This window comes from Tympanuchus pallidicinctus, unplaced genomic scaffold (assembly GCF_026119805.1).
Source record: "Tympanuchus pallidicinctus isolate F22 unplaced genomic scaffold, pur_lepc_1.0 scaffold22, whole genome shotgun sequence".
Lineage (NCBI taxonomy): Eukaryota > Metazoa > Chordata > Aves > Galliformes > Phasianidae > Tympanuchus > Tympanuchus pallidicinctus.
The window spans coordinates 4,169,041-4,182,626 of NW_026294739.1; the positions used below are offsets into that span (position 1 = coordinate 4,169,041).

The 13,586-nt window shown below is 53.3% G+C and overlaps 2 protein-coding genes across 8 annotated transcripts in view; both read left to right on the forward strand.

Annotated features, from left to right (window-relative positions):
* THAP4 (THAP domain containing 4) overlaps nucleotides 1-8,845 on the forward strand; it is a 14,445-nt gene extending 5,600 nt beyond the window's left edge. For all 3 annotated transcript variants that reach the window (XM_052685189.1, XM_052685190.1, XM_052685191.1), the window contains 4 exons: nucleotides 3,870-4,029; nucleotides 5,759-5,868; nucleotides 6,701-6,804; nucleotides 8,521-8,845. In XM_052685189.1, the coding sequence (XP_052541149.1) occupies nucleotides 3,870-4,029; nucleotides 5,759-5,868; nucleotides 6,701-6,804; nucleotides 8,521-8,640 (494 nt within the window). In that variant the 3' untranslated portion in view covers nucleotides 8,641-8,845. The remainder of the gene's footprint in view (nucleotides 1-3,869; nucleotides 4,030-5,758; nucleotides 5,869-6,700; nucleotides 6,805-8,520) is intronic.
* Nucleotides 8,846-8,945: 100 nt separating this feature from the next.
* Nucleotides 8,946-13,227, forward strand: ESPNL (espin like). 5 transcript variants are annotated; one of them, XM_052685193.1, is made up of 4 exons: nucleotides 8,946-10,644; nucleotides 10,805-11,291; nucleotides 11,435-11,821; nucleotides 11,894-13,227. In XM_052685193.1, the coding sequence occupies exons 2-4, from the start codon at nucleotides 11,001-11,003 to the stop codon at nucleotides 13,169-13,171; spliced, it is 1,956 nt and encodes a 651-aa protein (XP_052541153.1). In that variant the 5' UTR covers nucleotides 8,946-10,644; nucleotides 10,805-11,000; the 3' UTR covers nucleotides 13,172-13,227. The 5 variants fall into 5 exon arrangements, with proteins under 5 accessions (XP_052541153.1, XP_052541154.1, XP_052541152.1 ...); XM_052685194.1 differs by having other exon boundaries at nucleotides 11,435-11,539; nucleotides 11,633-13,227; XM_052685192.1 differs by having other exon boundaries at nucleotides 11,435-13,227.
* Nucleotides 13,228-13,586: the final 359 nt, after the last annotated feature.

Here is a 13,586-nt window from a genome sequence, read left to right on the forward strand (position 1 = left end):
TAAAAATCCACAGGAAATATTTTCTTCCAGTTTAGATTTGTTTTCCAGTATGTGTACAAAACTTCACAGCAGTACAGTTGCTTCTAATACTTCCTCTGTGTGAATGAAGTGTAGTTGGGGAGCTTTGGGGAAGTACTTAAACATTAAACATCTGTTTTCATGCACAGCTGGAGTCCTGATGCCTCTACAGCTGTAGCATTTTCCACCAAGATGGCAGTGGGTTTTGTTCATTGCAGCAAAGCTAATTCCTCAGCATCAGTAGGAAGAGATTTGGGGTGTGTGAGAATAAGAAAAGTAAGTTCAGTCTAGAATGGGAAGTGCTGATTGCAACTTTTCTGCCTCGGTTACCAGGAGAAATGGATGGGAATGGCCAGGACAGAAGGCTGGTCTATAAAGTGGTTGTTACACACGGGGAGGGAGATAAAGCAAGCAAAGTGGGAGATAAGAAGCAAGAATGTGTGCACATAGGTTAAGAGTGAGGCTGAATCTGTGTCAGAAGGCAACGTGAGAGAGGCTGGGTGAGGCTTTCCAGCCTGCAGCTGATTGAGGTAGACATTTCATTCTAGGAATTGTGTTTTCAGGACTGAGTTGATCAGGAGAGGGCCCTTTTGCTGTCCCCATGGAGAGAAAGGAGCTTGGAAGGGGAAAAAAAGACATGTTGCTTTGCTGCTCTTCCTGTGGCCTTTTTCAGCGGAGCGGTTTGTTTTCTTCTCTATTTTTTTCATTAGCTGTACAGCATGTGTGTGTTAAGCATTTATTTCTGAAGTCAGTAGGCAATGACTCACACCGAAAGAAGCACAAATACAATAGCTTGTGACTAGGAAGCAAGGAAAATGCTAACTAAGGAAAACTTGAAAGCAGTAAGACACACAGAGGTAAGCTTTCCTTAGGCTGTTTGGGTTTCTCATAATCGTGTGTCATTTAAAAAAGTGTTTTCTGTGTGCCTTGTGCTGCAGAAGTCTGGTGGTGGCTGCAGACACTGGAATGTTTCACCATAGAGGTTAGAAGAAGGCAGTAACACGTGGGGGCTTGGTTATGAAATTAATTACTAATACAGGGCATAAGATGAGTATTTGTGAATGTAATCACCCCCCCAGAGCAGAGCTGCATACACAGTGCTTTGCTCTTGCTGGGGGAGAGCATCAGCAAAATGTAAGGGGGTGCAGTGCTGGGGAGGGACAGCGGGGGATAAAGCCTCCTTCTGTAATTAAACATGCAAAAAGCGCAGAGAACGAGGCTGCTCTTAATTAGCAGCATGTTGCTGCTGCTGATTCAAATCCAGTGAGTGACTCAGCCGAAGGAAGGACTGCAGGAGGCTGCTGGCTGCACACCCTGCACGTTGAGGATGGAAGGTGCTGCATGAGATCTTCTTTTCTTTTTCCTTATGTTTCGTGCAGCAAGCCCTCCCCAGCCTGGGTGAGGTAGGGTGGCTGTGTCACTGGCAGCCAACTGGCTGCTCACACTGCTGATAAAACTGCAGGGCTTTGTGCCAGCATAGCTTTGTGTGCCAGGGATCACAGTGACTGAAGCCCATGTAGCCATGGCCGGGGCATTGCATGGTCCTGTTATCTCATGGCAGGAGACTGCGTCGTTCCTTGCTGCAGAGTGTGGGCAGCAGGCTGACTTTGTTCCCATGCAGGGAGGGATTTGACTTTTAACACCCCTGCAAAGGGGAAGGATCCATGAGTTCAGAGGGATGGGGCAAGGCCAGAAGCTGAGACAGTGCTGTGGGCACCCGGGCACAGCAGTCAGAGATGAAGTGTGGCCTGAGCAGCCTCCTGGGGAAATGATAATTAGGTGATCACGTTGCTTGCAGGACTTTGTTTTTGTCTCCTAAGCTGTGACCACAGCTTTTGGATGTGGTGGCAGCCTTCAGTTGGGTTTCACAGAGGAGCAGAGGTCTTATGGATGCTTCATGAAAGAGTATAACCTGGTAGAGCAGAGTGCCTCTGCCTCTAGTATGAGTTCACTTTCTCTTGCTGCCTCCCTGCTATTGCTTTCCCCCCCCCTTTCAGCTCAGTCCCTGGCACAGGGGCTGCAAGAGATGATAAAAGGACCAAGTCCACCAGCCAGAGACCGATGCCAAGGGTAAGAAGCAGCAGTGTGCAGTGTCTTTTTATAACTGAGTTTCTGCTAAAGCTGTTTCTTCCATCTGTTACTTGGATGCAGTCTCCTGAGCTGCTGCAAGGTAAGCAAGAGAAACTGAAGGGCCCTGTTACCGAGCACTCTGGTGATGGGAAAGTCCTGGTGTTCAGCTCTGCTGCCAGCTCCTGGCCCAGGAGAGGGCAGCAGCAGCCCAGCTGCAGGCTGCCAGCCTTCCCCAAGCTTCTCTCTTCACTGCCTGGGGTTTCTAGGCCTGCAGCAAGCTCAGAAATTAAGTAATGTCTGTCTGCAGGTAACAAGTGGATGGCAGATGCTGGCTGGACACAGCAGTGATGCTCTCTGTGCTCTCAAATGGCCCACGCTCACACTGAAAGGGGAAAGTGATTGCAAAGAAATGGTTTAGAAGTACACTTTCTTGCAGCAGTAATTTTGACCTTTGGTGATCAATAATCACTGCACTGCACGGGAAAATAACATGCTGTCAGTTGGGCTGCTGACAGTACAGGTAGAAAGGAAATGCCCTGAAGTACTGTTGGACATTTGCAGGCTGCAGTGACCCATTTGGTCAACAGTGCTGCCTGCCCAGACCCATGGGGTCTCTGTGCTCTTTGCAGAGAGCTGCCCTGATGCTGTAGGCTTTCAACACCTTATTTCACAGTCAGATCTTGTGTTTTCCTGTGCTGGTTTCTTTGCAGAGAACTTCAGGCTCGGACTGAGCAAACAGCTTTTTACCCACAGCGTTGCCTTTTTGGGGCAACATTTCTCCTTTGAGAGCAGCCAGACAGGTAGCTTATTCCTGGATGATATCACACGGTGGGGAAGCCTCAGCCTGCCAGTACCTGCCAGTCAGCAACGAGTGGGAGGAGGCCCTGCTCCCACTGCTTCAGTCTTACTCGTCTGCAGCACATAACTAACCCAGATTTTTCAGTGGGCCCCCTCATCTCTATTTGTAGAGGTCTTTCCTGAGATCACGTGGGTGCCAGATCACTTTCCCTGCTTACATCTTAGGAACTGTCTACGTTGTTGTTAGCATGACTTTCAGATGCCTGTCTCATTTGCTCCCTGTTTTATTATTCCAGCTTACACCCCCTGAGATAAAAAGCTGCTGCTTATCAAAACTCTTCTAAAATGATTCATTAAAACAGGAGTCTCTCCATTTTGTGAAGCAGGCTGTGGCTGCTTCTCAATAAATGCAAGGACTGGAGGTAGTTTTTTCCTCTGCTTTATGGTTTAACTTGCCTGCTTCCTGGTCTTTCAGTGTTTTACACTTAGCCTTCATCCAACACCTGAACAGAGTGATTTCTGAGTTTTCCCTGCCTCCTTTCACACAACTCATTAAGCTCTTAAAAAATAAGACAAGTGAACTTTGATCCTGAATATGCATACAGCCTGATTTTCCTCTGTAGTGAGGACTCATTTCCCTGGTCTCCAAACCAAACAGGAGCACTGGTGACTCAGTGCTTGAGAAAAATCAGGGCAGAGCTCTGGAGATGTGTCACTGATATCGTGCATCCTTCTTTATCCTGGGATCACAGGCTGCTCAGTCCCAGCCTGGAGGTGGCAGGGACCTTTCCCTTCACTATACGTAAGGCAAGGGCAGCCCTGAAAGCAGACCTGCTTGCCACGGCTGTGCTGTATGCCCTGTCTCCTGCCTTGTGGAGCTGGAAAAAAAGCATTCCTGATGCATCTCCGAGGTGTTTATTGTTCTCCCTCCACCCAAGCTGCAGAGCAGACCCACCAATCTTCCACCCTCATTCTTTCCACAGAGACCCCACAGCTGAACCCTGTGATGGAGCCCCTCTCCTGGATGCTGGGCACCTGGCTCTCAGACCCGCCAGGCGACGGCACCTTCCCCACCATGAAGCCATTCCAGTACCTGGAAGAAGTGCACATCTCTCACGTGGGACAGCCTATGCTCAACTTCTCGTAAGTCTGGAGGCTTGGCTGCGTTGGCAGCAACATTTGGATCACAGCAGGTGTGGCTGCAGGGAGATTTGTTCATATTTCTATTCCAGTTCCAAGTAAACAAGTTTTCATTTACCAAACAAGACGGTGTAATGACATGTGGCTGGGTGGCCTGATTTGTTTGTTTCCCTTTAAAACTGCTGATAAATGGGTGTGCTGTTGTGATGTGCCCAGAGCTGCTTGCTTGCAGACTGTGAAGATTCACCAGCCTAGAAGTACCACAGGGCTTTTCAGAAGTGAGTTCACACCTCTGTTGTTGATGTGCACCTATGCAGGGTCACTGTGACAGTGGCAGAGTGTGCATTTCGTGTGGCCTGCCAGTCCTTAGGGTTATGTGCACCCCAAACAGCCCCATCCTAGACTCAGCCATCGCTGTTGTTTGAGCAGGTTCAGCACCTGTCCTTGAAAGGTCTGCCGTCCTTCCACATTCATGTGGTGTGCTCCAGTGCATGTGTTAGGCAGAAGATGTGCAGTCCCTCTGGCCAGAGAAGACACTGTTCCTGTTGCCAGCAGTAGCTGTTTAATTAGAAATGAATCCTCAGGTAATGGTGTTATCCTAGAACTGCTATCATTCTGCTTTTCAAGCTGCCACTTACGGATATGAATGAAGGAGCTGTGCTGTGGCTCCCGAGTTTGTCTGCTTAAAACTGGTCCTCGATCTTCACCTTCAAAAAAAATGGAGGAAAATTAAATAAAATGTTCAACAAGCAGGATGCTGGGCAGGCAGCCTAACTGTATGGTGGCAAGTAATTGTTCAGGCACTGAGAACTGCTTTAGTTCAGTTCCTTCCCACTTGGAGTCTCTACGATCCCAGCATGATGCACGGCTCCATAGGCTGCACTGGCTGCAGAGCACAGCTGGGCTGCCACGACAGCCCTCAGCATGGATGCAGCCTGCTGCAGCAGCTTGCCTCTGCCTCCTTCTCACAAGAGGGTGAGGAGATGGAAATGCAAAGACAAATGATGTGAAAAGAAAGAGATGAGTCTGGAATATGTGAGCCATAATACACCAGTGGAGCAGACCATTGCATTATGCAGCTATCAGTGTGTTTAAGTTGCTGTTTAATTCAGTCCCCTGTGTAGATTCAGGAGTGCTAATGTAATTTATGATCGTGTGTAATAATACATAAATAACAGCTGTGATATCGATGACATAGTATGCAGCTGTAAGGCATCCTGAAGATGCCTAGATAGGCATCTGAGCTGATTTATTTTGCTCTTCTTTTTGAGGTGGGGAAGAAATAAGTGTGCAGTGTTAGTGCCTGTGGCAAGTAATGTACAAGGAAGAAAAAGACTGCCAGATTTAAAAGCTTAATAAAAGTGATATTGCAAGGCTAGATGTTTATTTGAGAGAAGGAAGGTTTTGAGATGGAATACGCCTTCAGCATCAGTGCTGTGTCTTACTGTAACCCAAGGGAGTTTCTGAGCTAGCTCTTAGAGCAAATCTGAAGTCTGAACTTATGTAGCAGGTTCCACTTATTTGGGACCTAGGTGTGTGAAGGGGCTGTCCTCTTATTACATGCTCACATTTTCTTACCATGAAGGATGCTCAGCCTCGTACTCTACAAATAACACTGCAGGCAGGCTTGTGTGGTTAAATGCAATGTGGTTTCCTCTAAGCTGAAACCAGGCCAAAGCCTGTATTTGCAGTGCAGCAGTACAGCAGCTTTGGTGTTCTGATCTCCCCTCAGATTCAATGCCTTCCACCCGGACACCAGGAAACCAATGCACCGAGAATGTGGATTCATCCGCCTCAAACCTGACACTAATAAGGTGGCCTTCATCAGCGCCCAGAACACAGGTACTGCCTCTGGGGAAGAGGGAGGCCCTTGTCCTGCTGTGCCTTTCATTACTCTTCCTCTTTAGCAGTTTCTTTTCATGTATTTTCACTGTGGGTTCAGCACCTCCATCCTGCTGTTGATGAGCACCACGTTGCTGGGACTGGCTTAGCCCAGCCAGCAAGGCTTTGTGGCTGTCTCAGTCAGGAAAGGACCACAAATCCAAATACCACACATGCACGAGATGGGGGCACCCTTTCCTAAAATAGTATGCTGATATTTGCAGGCATAGATTTTGAAAACAAAGGAACCCTTTGATTCGTGCCAGGAGTTGCAGTCTCAGCCTTAATGATGGGCTGTTACAAGGAGCCAGTGGCATTCTTGTTGCCTTTGTGGCATCCAGGTCTTTTTGTGCAGAGAGAAGGGAGGAACGTGTACAGATGAGCTGCATCATTCCCACTCTTCACATGAGATCTTAAACTAGGAGAATTTCCCACTGTTTGGAAGTAGTGCCTCATTGTGCACTCACAGAGACCAAATGAGAGACAGAACTACATCTACACTGTTGGAAGTGAAGAAATTTCAAACCCAGCTGATGCTTAAATTTGGATCTAAGACCACAGAGCAGGTGCTGAATGGAAAATTGCCAGTTGCAATGTGATACTCATCCCACACTGAGAGTAAGTCTGGCTGGGGCTTCCAAGTAGCGTTATGTTTCTGAGGTTGCATGGATTTGCAGTTGTTGATATGTGCTAGGTCAAGGAAAAACGTTCTTTGTCTGTGTAGCCTAATAATTGTGACATTTTGTTAATTAACCTTTGTTGCCTGGTATTTATGACTTTGCTTTCTCATTAGGTCTTGTGGAGGTGGAGGAAGGGGAGGTGAATGGTCAAGAGCTGTCTATAGCTTCTCACTCCATAGCCAGGATCTCCTTTGCCAAGAAGCCCCATGTAGAGCAGGTGAGTTCACGCTCGGTCAGCGATTCAAGTCATCATGTTAGCCCAGGGGTGTCTGTTTGAGAGGGCAGGTTGATTAACATGCTTTCATTACAGATTGCCTCAGGTGCTCTTGGAAATATTGCACAGCATCCTTGCTTATCTTCTCTCTGAGTTTTCAGAAGCCGTTTCATAGCTTACAAGATGAAAAGGGATCACAGATAAGAGCTGCCATGCTGAGTCAAAGCAGCCAGCTACAGCCCTGTCTCCACCGTGGCAGCAGCAGGTCCTTATGGAAGAAGATAGGAAAGTCTTGTCTAAACAGCAGCACTGAGCCCACAGGAAAGGGCTTCTCTTTACAGAGGCAGCCACAGATCAGCCCACTCTGCAGATACAGATCTCTGCCACACTGATCACACGTCCTTTCCAAGATTGCCTTCCGCAGCTGTGGGACACAGAGCACCCTGTATCTGTTCTGATAGTCATCATGGATTTCCTCCTTTGCTGTCATAACATCAGAACAATTTGCATATGCACTGATATTGCTACTGATAACGGGTCAAACCAGGCTGTTCAGCAACCTTTAATTTATCTTTTCCTGTTTCAGGAAGCAGCCAGGGCAAGCTGAGGGTGGGTTGATAAGGCCAAGGTGGTCTTAAGAGAGCAGGAGCACCAGCTGTGTGTTTGGCAAGCATGGGCTGCTGAAATAGGAGGGGATGTGTTAGTGCTGGTGTTAGGCACATGTTGCATCTGTAGAAACAGACGTGTTAATGGGGCAGGATGCTGGTGTAGAGCACACAGACTGGCAGCAGCTTGTGGATGTGCCCTTGAGTCACCTTCATGGGAAATGAACATGTCTGTGAAAGCCTCCTTTCCCTTCCATGTCTTCAAGACCAGCTGAAATCCTGGAGCAGCAGGGATCCTGGTGTCTTCCTGCTGGCCTTCCCCTGGCACAGCTGGGTGGATCACCCTGGTGGTGATGTGAACGTGGCACTTTGGAAAGGCTGTTGGTTTTTTAGCTGTTAAGATGAAAGGGAGCTGGTCAGAGCAGGGATGTGTACACTTCAGTATATCCACTTGGCAAAAGCCTTATGGTGAGGCAGTTAGAGAAGTGCTCTGTGAATCCATGGGGTGCTTTTCGACCACACTGTGCTCCTAACGATCTTTACTTTCTTCTTTCTTGTAGAAATTTCTAAATGGAGCTGGTTTAATTAACTGCCAGTTAATCATACTTGCAGGTCATCCTGCTGTCCCTAAGAGCTGGGCAGATGGAGCAGTACTCTTAAGTATTATTTTGAACCAAGAGCTGAGATTTACAATGGCCCCACTTCTCTTCCTTATTACATAGCCACCTAAGAGCAGACTTAACAACATGTGCTAAGCCCAGATCTGAACACAGCCTGAGCAGCTTGGAAGTCGCTGATATCAGGGTTTGAGCTTCTGCTTGCACAGCTCCTGGGCTTCGTAGCCCTGCAGGGTAACCACAGATAGGTTCTGGGGAGGGAGGTTTAGTGCAGTATGAGCAGTGCAAGGAGGACTGGGGGAGACACTGCTGGTTGTTGGCCTGTCTGTAGGAGGGGGTGGCTGTAATGGTGCCAGGCAGTGTAAGGCACAGGTCTGCTGCTTGGCTGTCCCACAAAACACCTCACCGAGAGCAGCCATGGCTCCAGCAGACAACTTTTAGTGAGGAATGCAGTTTGCTTGATTTATGAGATATTTCGTTTCTTACCCCTTTCTCAGATTACCAGAAAATTCCGTCTCAATTCCGATGGGAAGCTAGAACAAACAGTCTCCATGGCGACCACTACACAGCCCATGACGCAGCACCTCCACATCACCTACAAGAAGGTGACACCCTGATGCCAGGAGGGCCAGGGTGAGGAGCTGGGCAATGCGCCCCGGGAGCAGCAGTGGCTCGGGGATGTGGGATGGTGAAGGCTGGAGCCAGGTACCCGTGCTCAGCCCCGGCCGTGCGGAGCTGCCCATGCTGGTGAGAATGTTAGCGGATGTCCCTGTAATGGTATATATAAAAAAATAATAATAATAATAAAAGCTTTTATTTTTACGGCTGTGTTTTTGGGTGTGATTGCTGAGTGGTCTTTGAGGCCTTCTGCGCTGCAGGTGGAGCCTTTGGGTACTTAGAATCATGGAATCGTTCAGGTTGGAAGAGATCAGTGTTTGTTTGTCAGTATGCTTCCGGGGTAGAAAGGGCGATGGATTCAAGCTTCTGCTTATTGTCTGACTGTGCCACAGAAGCAGCAGGATTAGGAATGGGTTTGCATTATAGAGGTCAACTGTGAGACCTCCAGCTCCTGCCTGATGTAGCTCAGCTCACCTATTCACACACCTCTTCCTGTGTGACAGAGCTGGAGAGGGACCAAGAATGAGCAGAGCTGGATGGTCTTCAAGGTCCCTTCCAACCTAAGCCACTCTGTGATTCTATGGCCTGCTCCCCCATGGACTTTGAAGGCTGTTGGGTCAGGTCCTGCAGGAATCCTGTTTCTCACATACAGGCCCAGAGGCCAGAATCAGACCTCTGGCTTCTGTACAGAATGCTGTTAGAGTACAGGTGAAGAGTCACTGAGCAACAAAAGAAACTTTAAACAGTGGGGACTGGGAGGTGAGAGAAGGGGCTCCCCAGAGCTCACGGTGCAGGAGATAGTTGTAAGGGTGGGTAAGGATGAGAAAGGGACTTATCTTGAGTCAACGACTGTGATTTAGTATATGCAATGGATGAATTTTGTCTTTTCAGACAGATCTAAATTCAGGGTGCCTGTTATTGCCATCTGAAGGACTCTAAGTGGGAGCTCTGTGGAAGGCCTGTGGGTTGCAGTGCCCTTCTAATGGCTGCTTCCATTCATGTCTGGTTTGCACCCGTAGCTTCCTTACAAGCCAAGGTCAAAGGCTTGGCCAAAGGTTGTGTGACTGTGAGGGTCCTGGTGGGCACCAAGGTGGGCAGCAGGGTGCTCAAGCTTGCTTCTGTCCATCTTCGGTCCCTGAGCTCCCCAGCTCCATCTCTGCTGTGCCTGGGCTGGTGGCAGTGGTGCCCTCGGAGCGCTGCCCTGCTGGGGGGCCGGAGGCCGGCTCTGTAATGGATCCTCACCAGGTGGTTACCGTTTAGAGGCTTTGATCTCCTGCTGCTTCATTTTTTTTCCAGCCCCTCGATTGAATTTCTCTCATGTAACCGAGCTCCACTGATATATTCTGGCCATATATAATGGATGGAGGTTGAGTGAGGAAACAAAAACAGCGCTGAATGTCGGGAGCAGCCATGCGGGTCCTGCAGTCGGACCCCCTCCCTGCCACTGCCCCACAGGTGTGTGCAGTTGGGCACAGGGTGCCTGCACTCACATCCAGCCCTGAGCCGCCCTTGGATTGTGCATCGCTTGACCTGGAGGTTGGTGCAGTGGATACGTCAGGACGGTGGGTGCCGGGCTCCATCCCTCCTCCATCTCCACATCATCCTATTGATCCTAAAGCCCATCAAGGCTGTGCCAGCACTGCTGTATCGGCCGCATCTTTGGCTCCTGCAAGGCGGGTGGTGAGCCGGCGGCCGATGCCGGCCAGCACATTTGCTTCACTAATGAGGCTCCTTCTTTTCAAGGGCTTTGAGATAACAACCTGCGGTGTGAGCAGCAGCACTGGGATCCAGTTGCTTGTTTTTTGCCCAGGACGGGGTGCGGGCAGCACAGTGCTCCCGGCTCCATGTTCCTGGGGGGCCACCCTGCCCCCCATTCTCCCCGGCTCCGTGCAGGTGAGAAGCACCCCGCTCTGCTGGACGGGCACCCTGGGATGAGCCTGCACCGCTGAGCCCCATCTCCTGCTGCAGCCCTGTGAGCACTGCCTGTGGCAGCGAGCCCCGAGGTGAGTGAGTGCTGGGAGAAGGGATGGGGAAAAAGAAGGGCTGGCGGTGGAGGGGAGCACAGCCCCACGTGGCTGTGGGTAGGGGGGTCCCTGTCTCTGTGGGCATCGTGGGTGTCCCCCAGGATGTCCACCCACACAGACCCTCTGTGCCCTGGGGCAGCTGCTGTCCCTGCAGTTCAGCCCGAGGCAGGCATGGGAACACTGCTGCTGGCACCCGCCCAAGCGGATCAGGAAAGTGTCTGCAGTGGGGCCACTGCTGGGCAGGTGAGAAGGTAGCCAGGAAAGGTCTTGCCCAGCCTCCTGCACCTCAGCCATGTGCAGGGTCAGGCTGGGTTGCAAAGCCTGGACATGCAGAAATGCAGAGCTGCTGCTGGGGTGGGGCTGTGCTGCTCTGCAAAGAGCCCTCCTGGGCACAGCAGTGCTGTACACCATCGCAGCTACCCCAGGCCCAGCTCCCCTTCTCTGCACTCCCCAGGGCTGCCAGTGAGGGTGTCTGCTGTGCCCAGGAGCAGAGCACCCAGCCAGGGCCATGCTGCAGTGTGAGCTGCAGGAGCTGCAGGTCCTCCCTGCGGGTGGATAGACACCAGGAGCACAGGGCTGTGTCAACAGATGCGCTCACAGCTTTTCCTGGTTCTCCTCATCTAGCTGTGAGTGCTTTGCCTAGCATAAATGTCTGAACACATTTCTCTGCCCTCACGCCTGTGCTGGTTCTGCTGTCTCTCCCAGCAGAGCGGGGATGCAGACTCCTCTTCCATCCCGCAACATGTCCCCGTACCCCTGTCCCCACAAGGTCCCAGACACGAGGGTGATGCAGCCCAACGAGCCACCGCTGCCTGAGCTGAAGCTCCGCAGACCCGTACAGCGGGGCAGGATCCCGGCGCCCTTCATGGACCCGGTACGTCACCGCACCGCTCCGCCATCCCGTGCTCGTGTCCCTGCCCTTCCCCTTTGCACCAGGCAGGCCCGGGGGAACCGTGCTGCTGCACAGGGCACGGCAGCGGAGCCGGCAGCACCCTGGAAAGACCCCCACGGCACCACCGCAGTGGACCCTCTGGATGTGGACGCCTTGGTGCCCACGCATGACGAGCGGGGCCGCGCCATCCCTGAGTGGAAGCGGCAGGTGATGGTGCGGCGGCTGCGAGCACGGCTGGCGGATGAGGTGCCCGTGTGTGATCAGGTAGGGCCGGGCTGTGGGTGGGACACAGCTGGATCCCACGTGTCTCTGCATCCTGATGGCTTCCTGCCGCAGGAGCCGGGCGCCTGGCGTTTCTCACCGTCCCACGAGGCCGTGCTGGGCCCATTTGGTGAGCTGCTGACCGAGGCTGACCTACAACAGCTGGAGAGGGCGGTGGAGAGCCTGCGGCTGCGGCGCCGTGGAGAGGCCTACCAGGACGAGCTGCAACGCCTGGCGCAAGAGCTGCGCACCTTGCTGCCCTCCCCGCTGCTCAGCATCACCGTTCACAGCCCTCCTCCCGCCCCAGGGCAGCCCTTACCGCTTTGGTGCGGCCGCCTGGCCGGTGTGGTAGGCAGCCTGGAAGCGCTGTTGGCCAAGGCCGAGGGGGCTCGTGGCAGCCCCGTGCCTGCCCCGCCGCCCGCACCGCTCCCTGCAGCCCCGCGGACGCCGTCGGGCAGCGTGGCACAGCGGGAGATCCGGCAGTGCGGGGTGAGCGTGAGCAGCCTGCGCGGGGCCTTCGAGCGGCACGGCGGCGGGGAGAGCGAGACCGCAGCGGTGGTGGAGGCCGCCAGCGACTCGGGGATCAGCTGCGAGGAAGCGCCGTCGGAAGGCAGCGGCTCACCGGTGCCCGAGTCAGCCGGCCTGCGCAAGGAGCGCATCGTGCTGCTCTTCCTCAGCCATTGGAAGCGCTCGGCCGGAGGCCTCAACGCTTGGGCTGCGGCGTGCCGGGCGCTGCAGGCTCAGAGGGAGAGAGCGGGCGCTCCGGGCGAGGAGCAGGCGGGCAGGAGGGGCCGCCTGTCGCGGCAGTGCAGCGCCATCCAGCAGCTCCTGGGCAGCTGGAGGGACGTGGCCGCCTGCCCCCCGCCGCCGCTGCCCCCCGCTGCGGGCAGCCCCCGCTCCCCGCTGTCCCCCGAGCAGTTTGTGCGGCGCGCCGACGGGACGCCGGCCGACTACGACAGCCTGACGCTGGAGCTCTTCATGCTGGGCTACTTCCGCATCCTGGAGCGGGAGCTGCCCCCCGAGGAGCGCCGCGGCCGCCACCTGCTCTGCTTCGAGGTGTTCGACCACCTGGGCCGGCACGGCTGGGACACAGCGCGCGCCTTCCACCGCGCCGTCACCGACGAGATCGCGGCCGGCCGGCGGGGCTGGGGGGACGGCTTCGAGGACATCAAGGAGCGCTTCTTCGGCACCGCCAAGGGCTCGGCCTGGAGAGCGGGGGGAGCGGGGGGCAGCCCCCCGCAGAGCGCAGCCCGCCGTGGCCGCAGCAGCCAGGAGGAGATCTGCAGGTGCATCGACCGCAGCTTCGCCTTCTGGAAGGAGAAGGAGGCCGAGATCTTCAGCTTCGAGGAGTGACGCCTCATGACACCCGTGGACGCCCCCTCTGTGCTTCTCAAAGGGCCTCAATAAAAGCGTTTCAGTTTCGTCTCAAAAAAAAACCTCGAGATATTTTGGAGTGATGGAGGACGCCCTGCTGAGTGCCCCGGCGCCGTGGAGACCCGGCTGCTCGGTGCCGGCTGCTCTGTGTCTGCTGCCACCCGCTGTGCTCCACCTCGGGGCCGAGATACGAGCCTATATTTAACAGCTAGCCCCAGGCGGGGGAATGGGTCGCAGCGATGTGCTTGAATAGCACAGGGGTCTTTCTTGCCCCTCCTGGGCACACGCAGCAGCACGGTGCTCTCAGTAACCTGGGAGGGTGATTTCCCCCTCTGCACCCTTAGGTGCCCATGGTGGCAGCAGGCAGCTCTGCTCCAGCGGTGCCTTTAAGAGC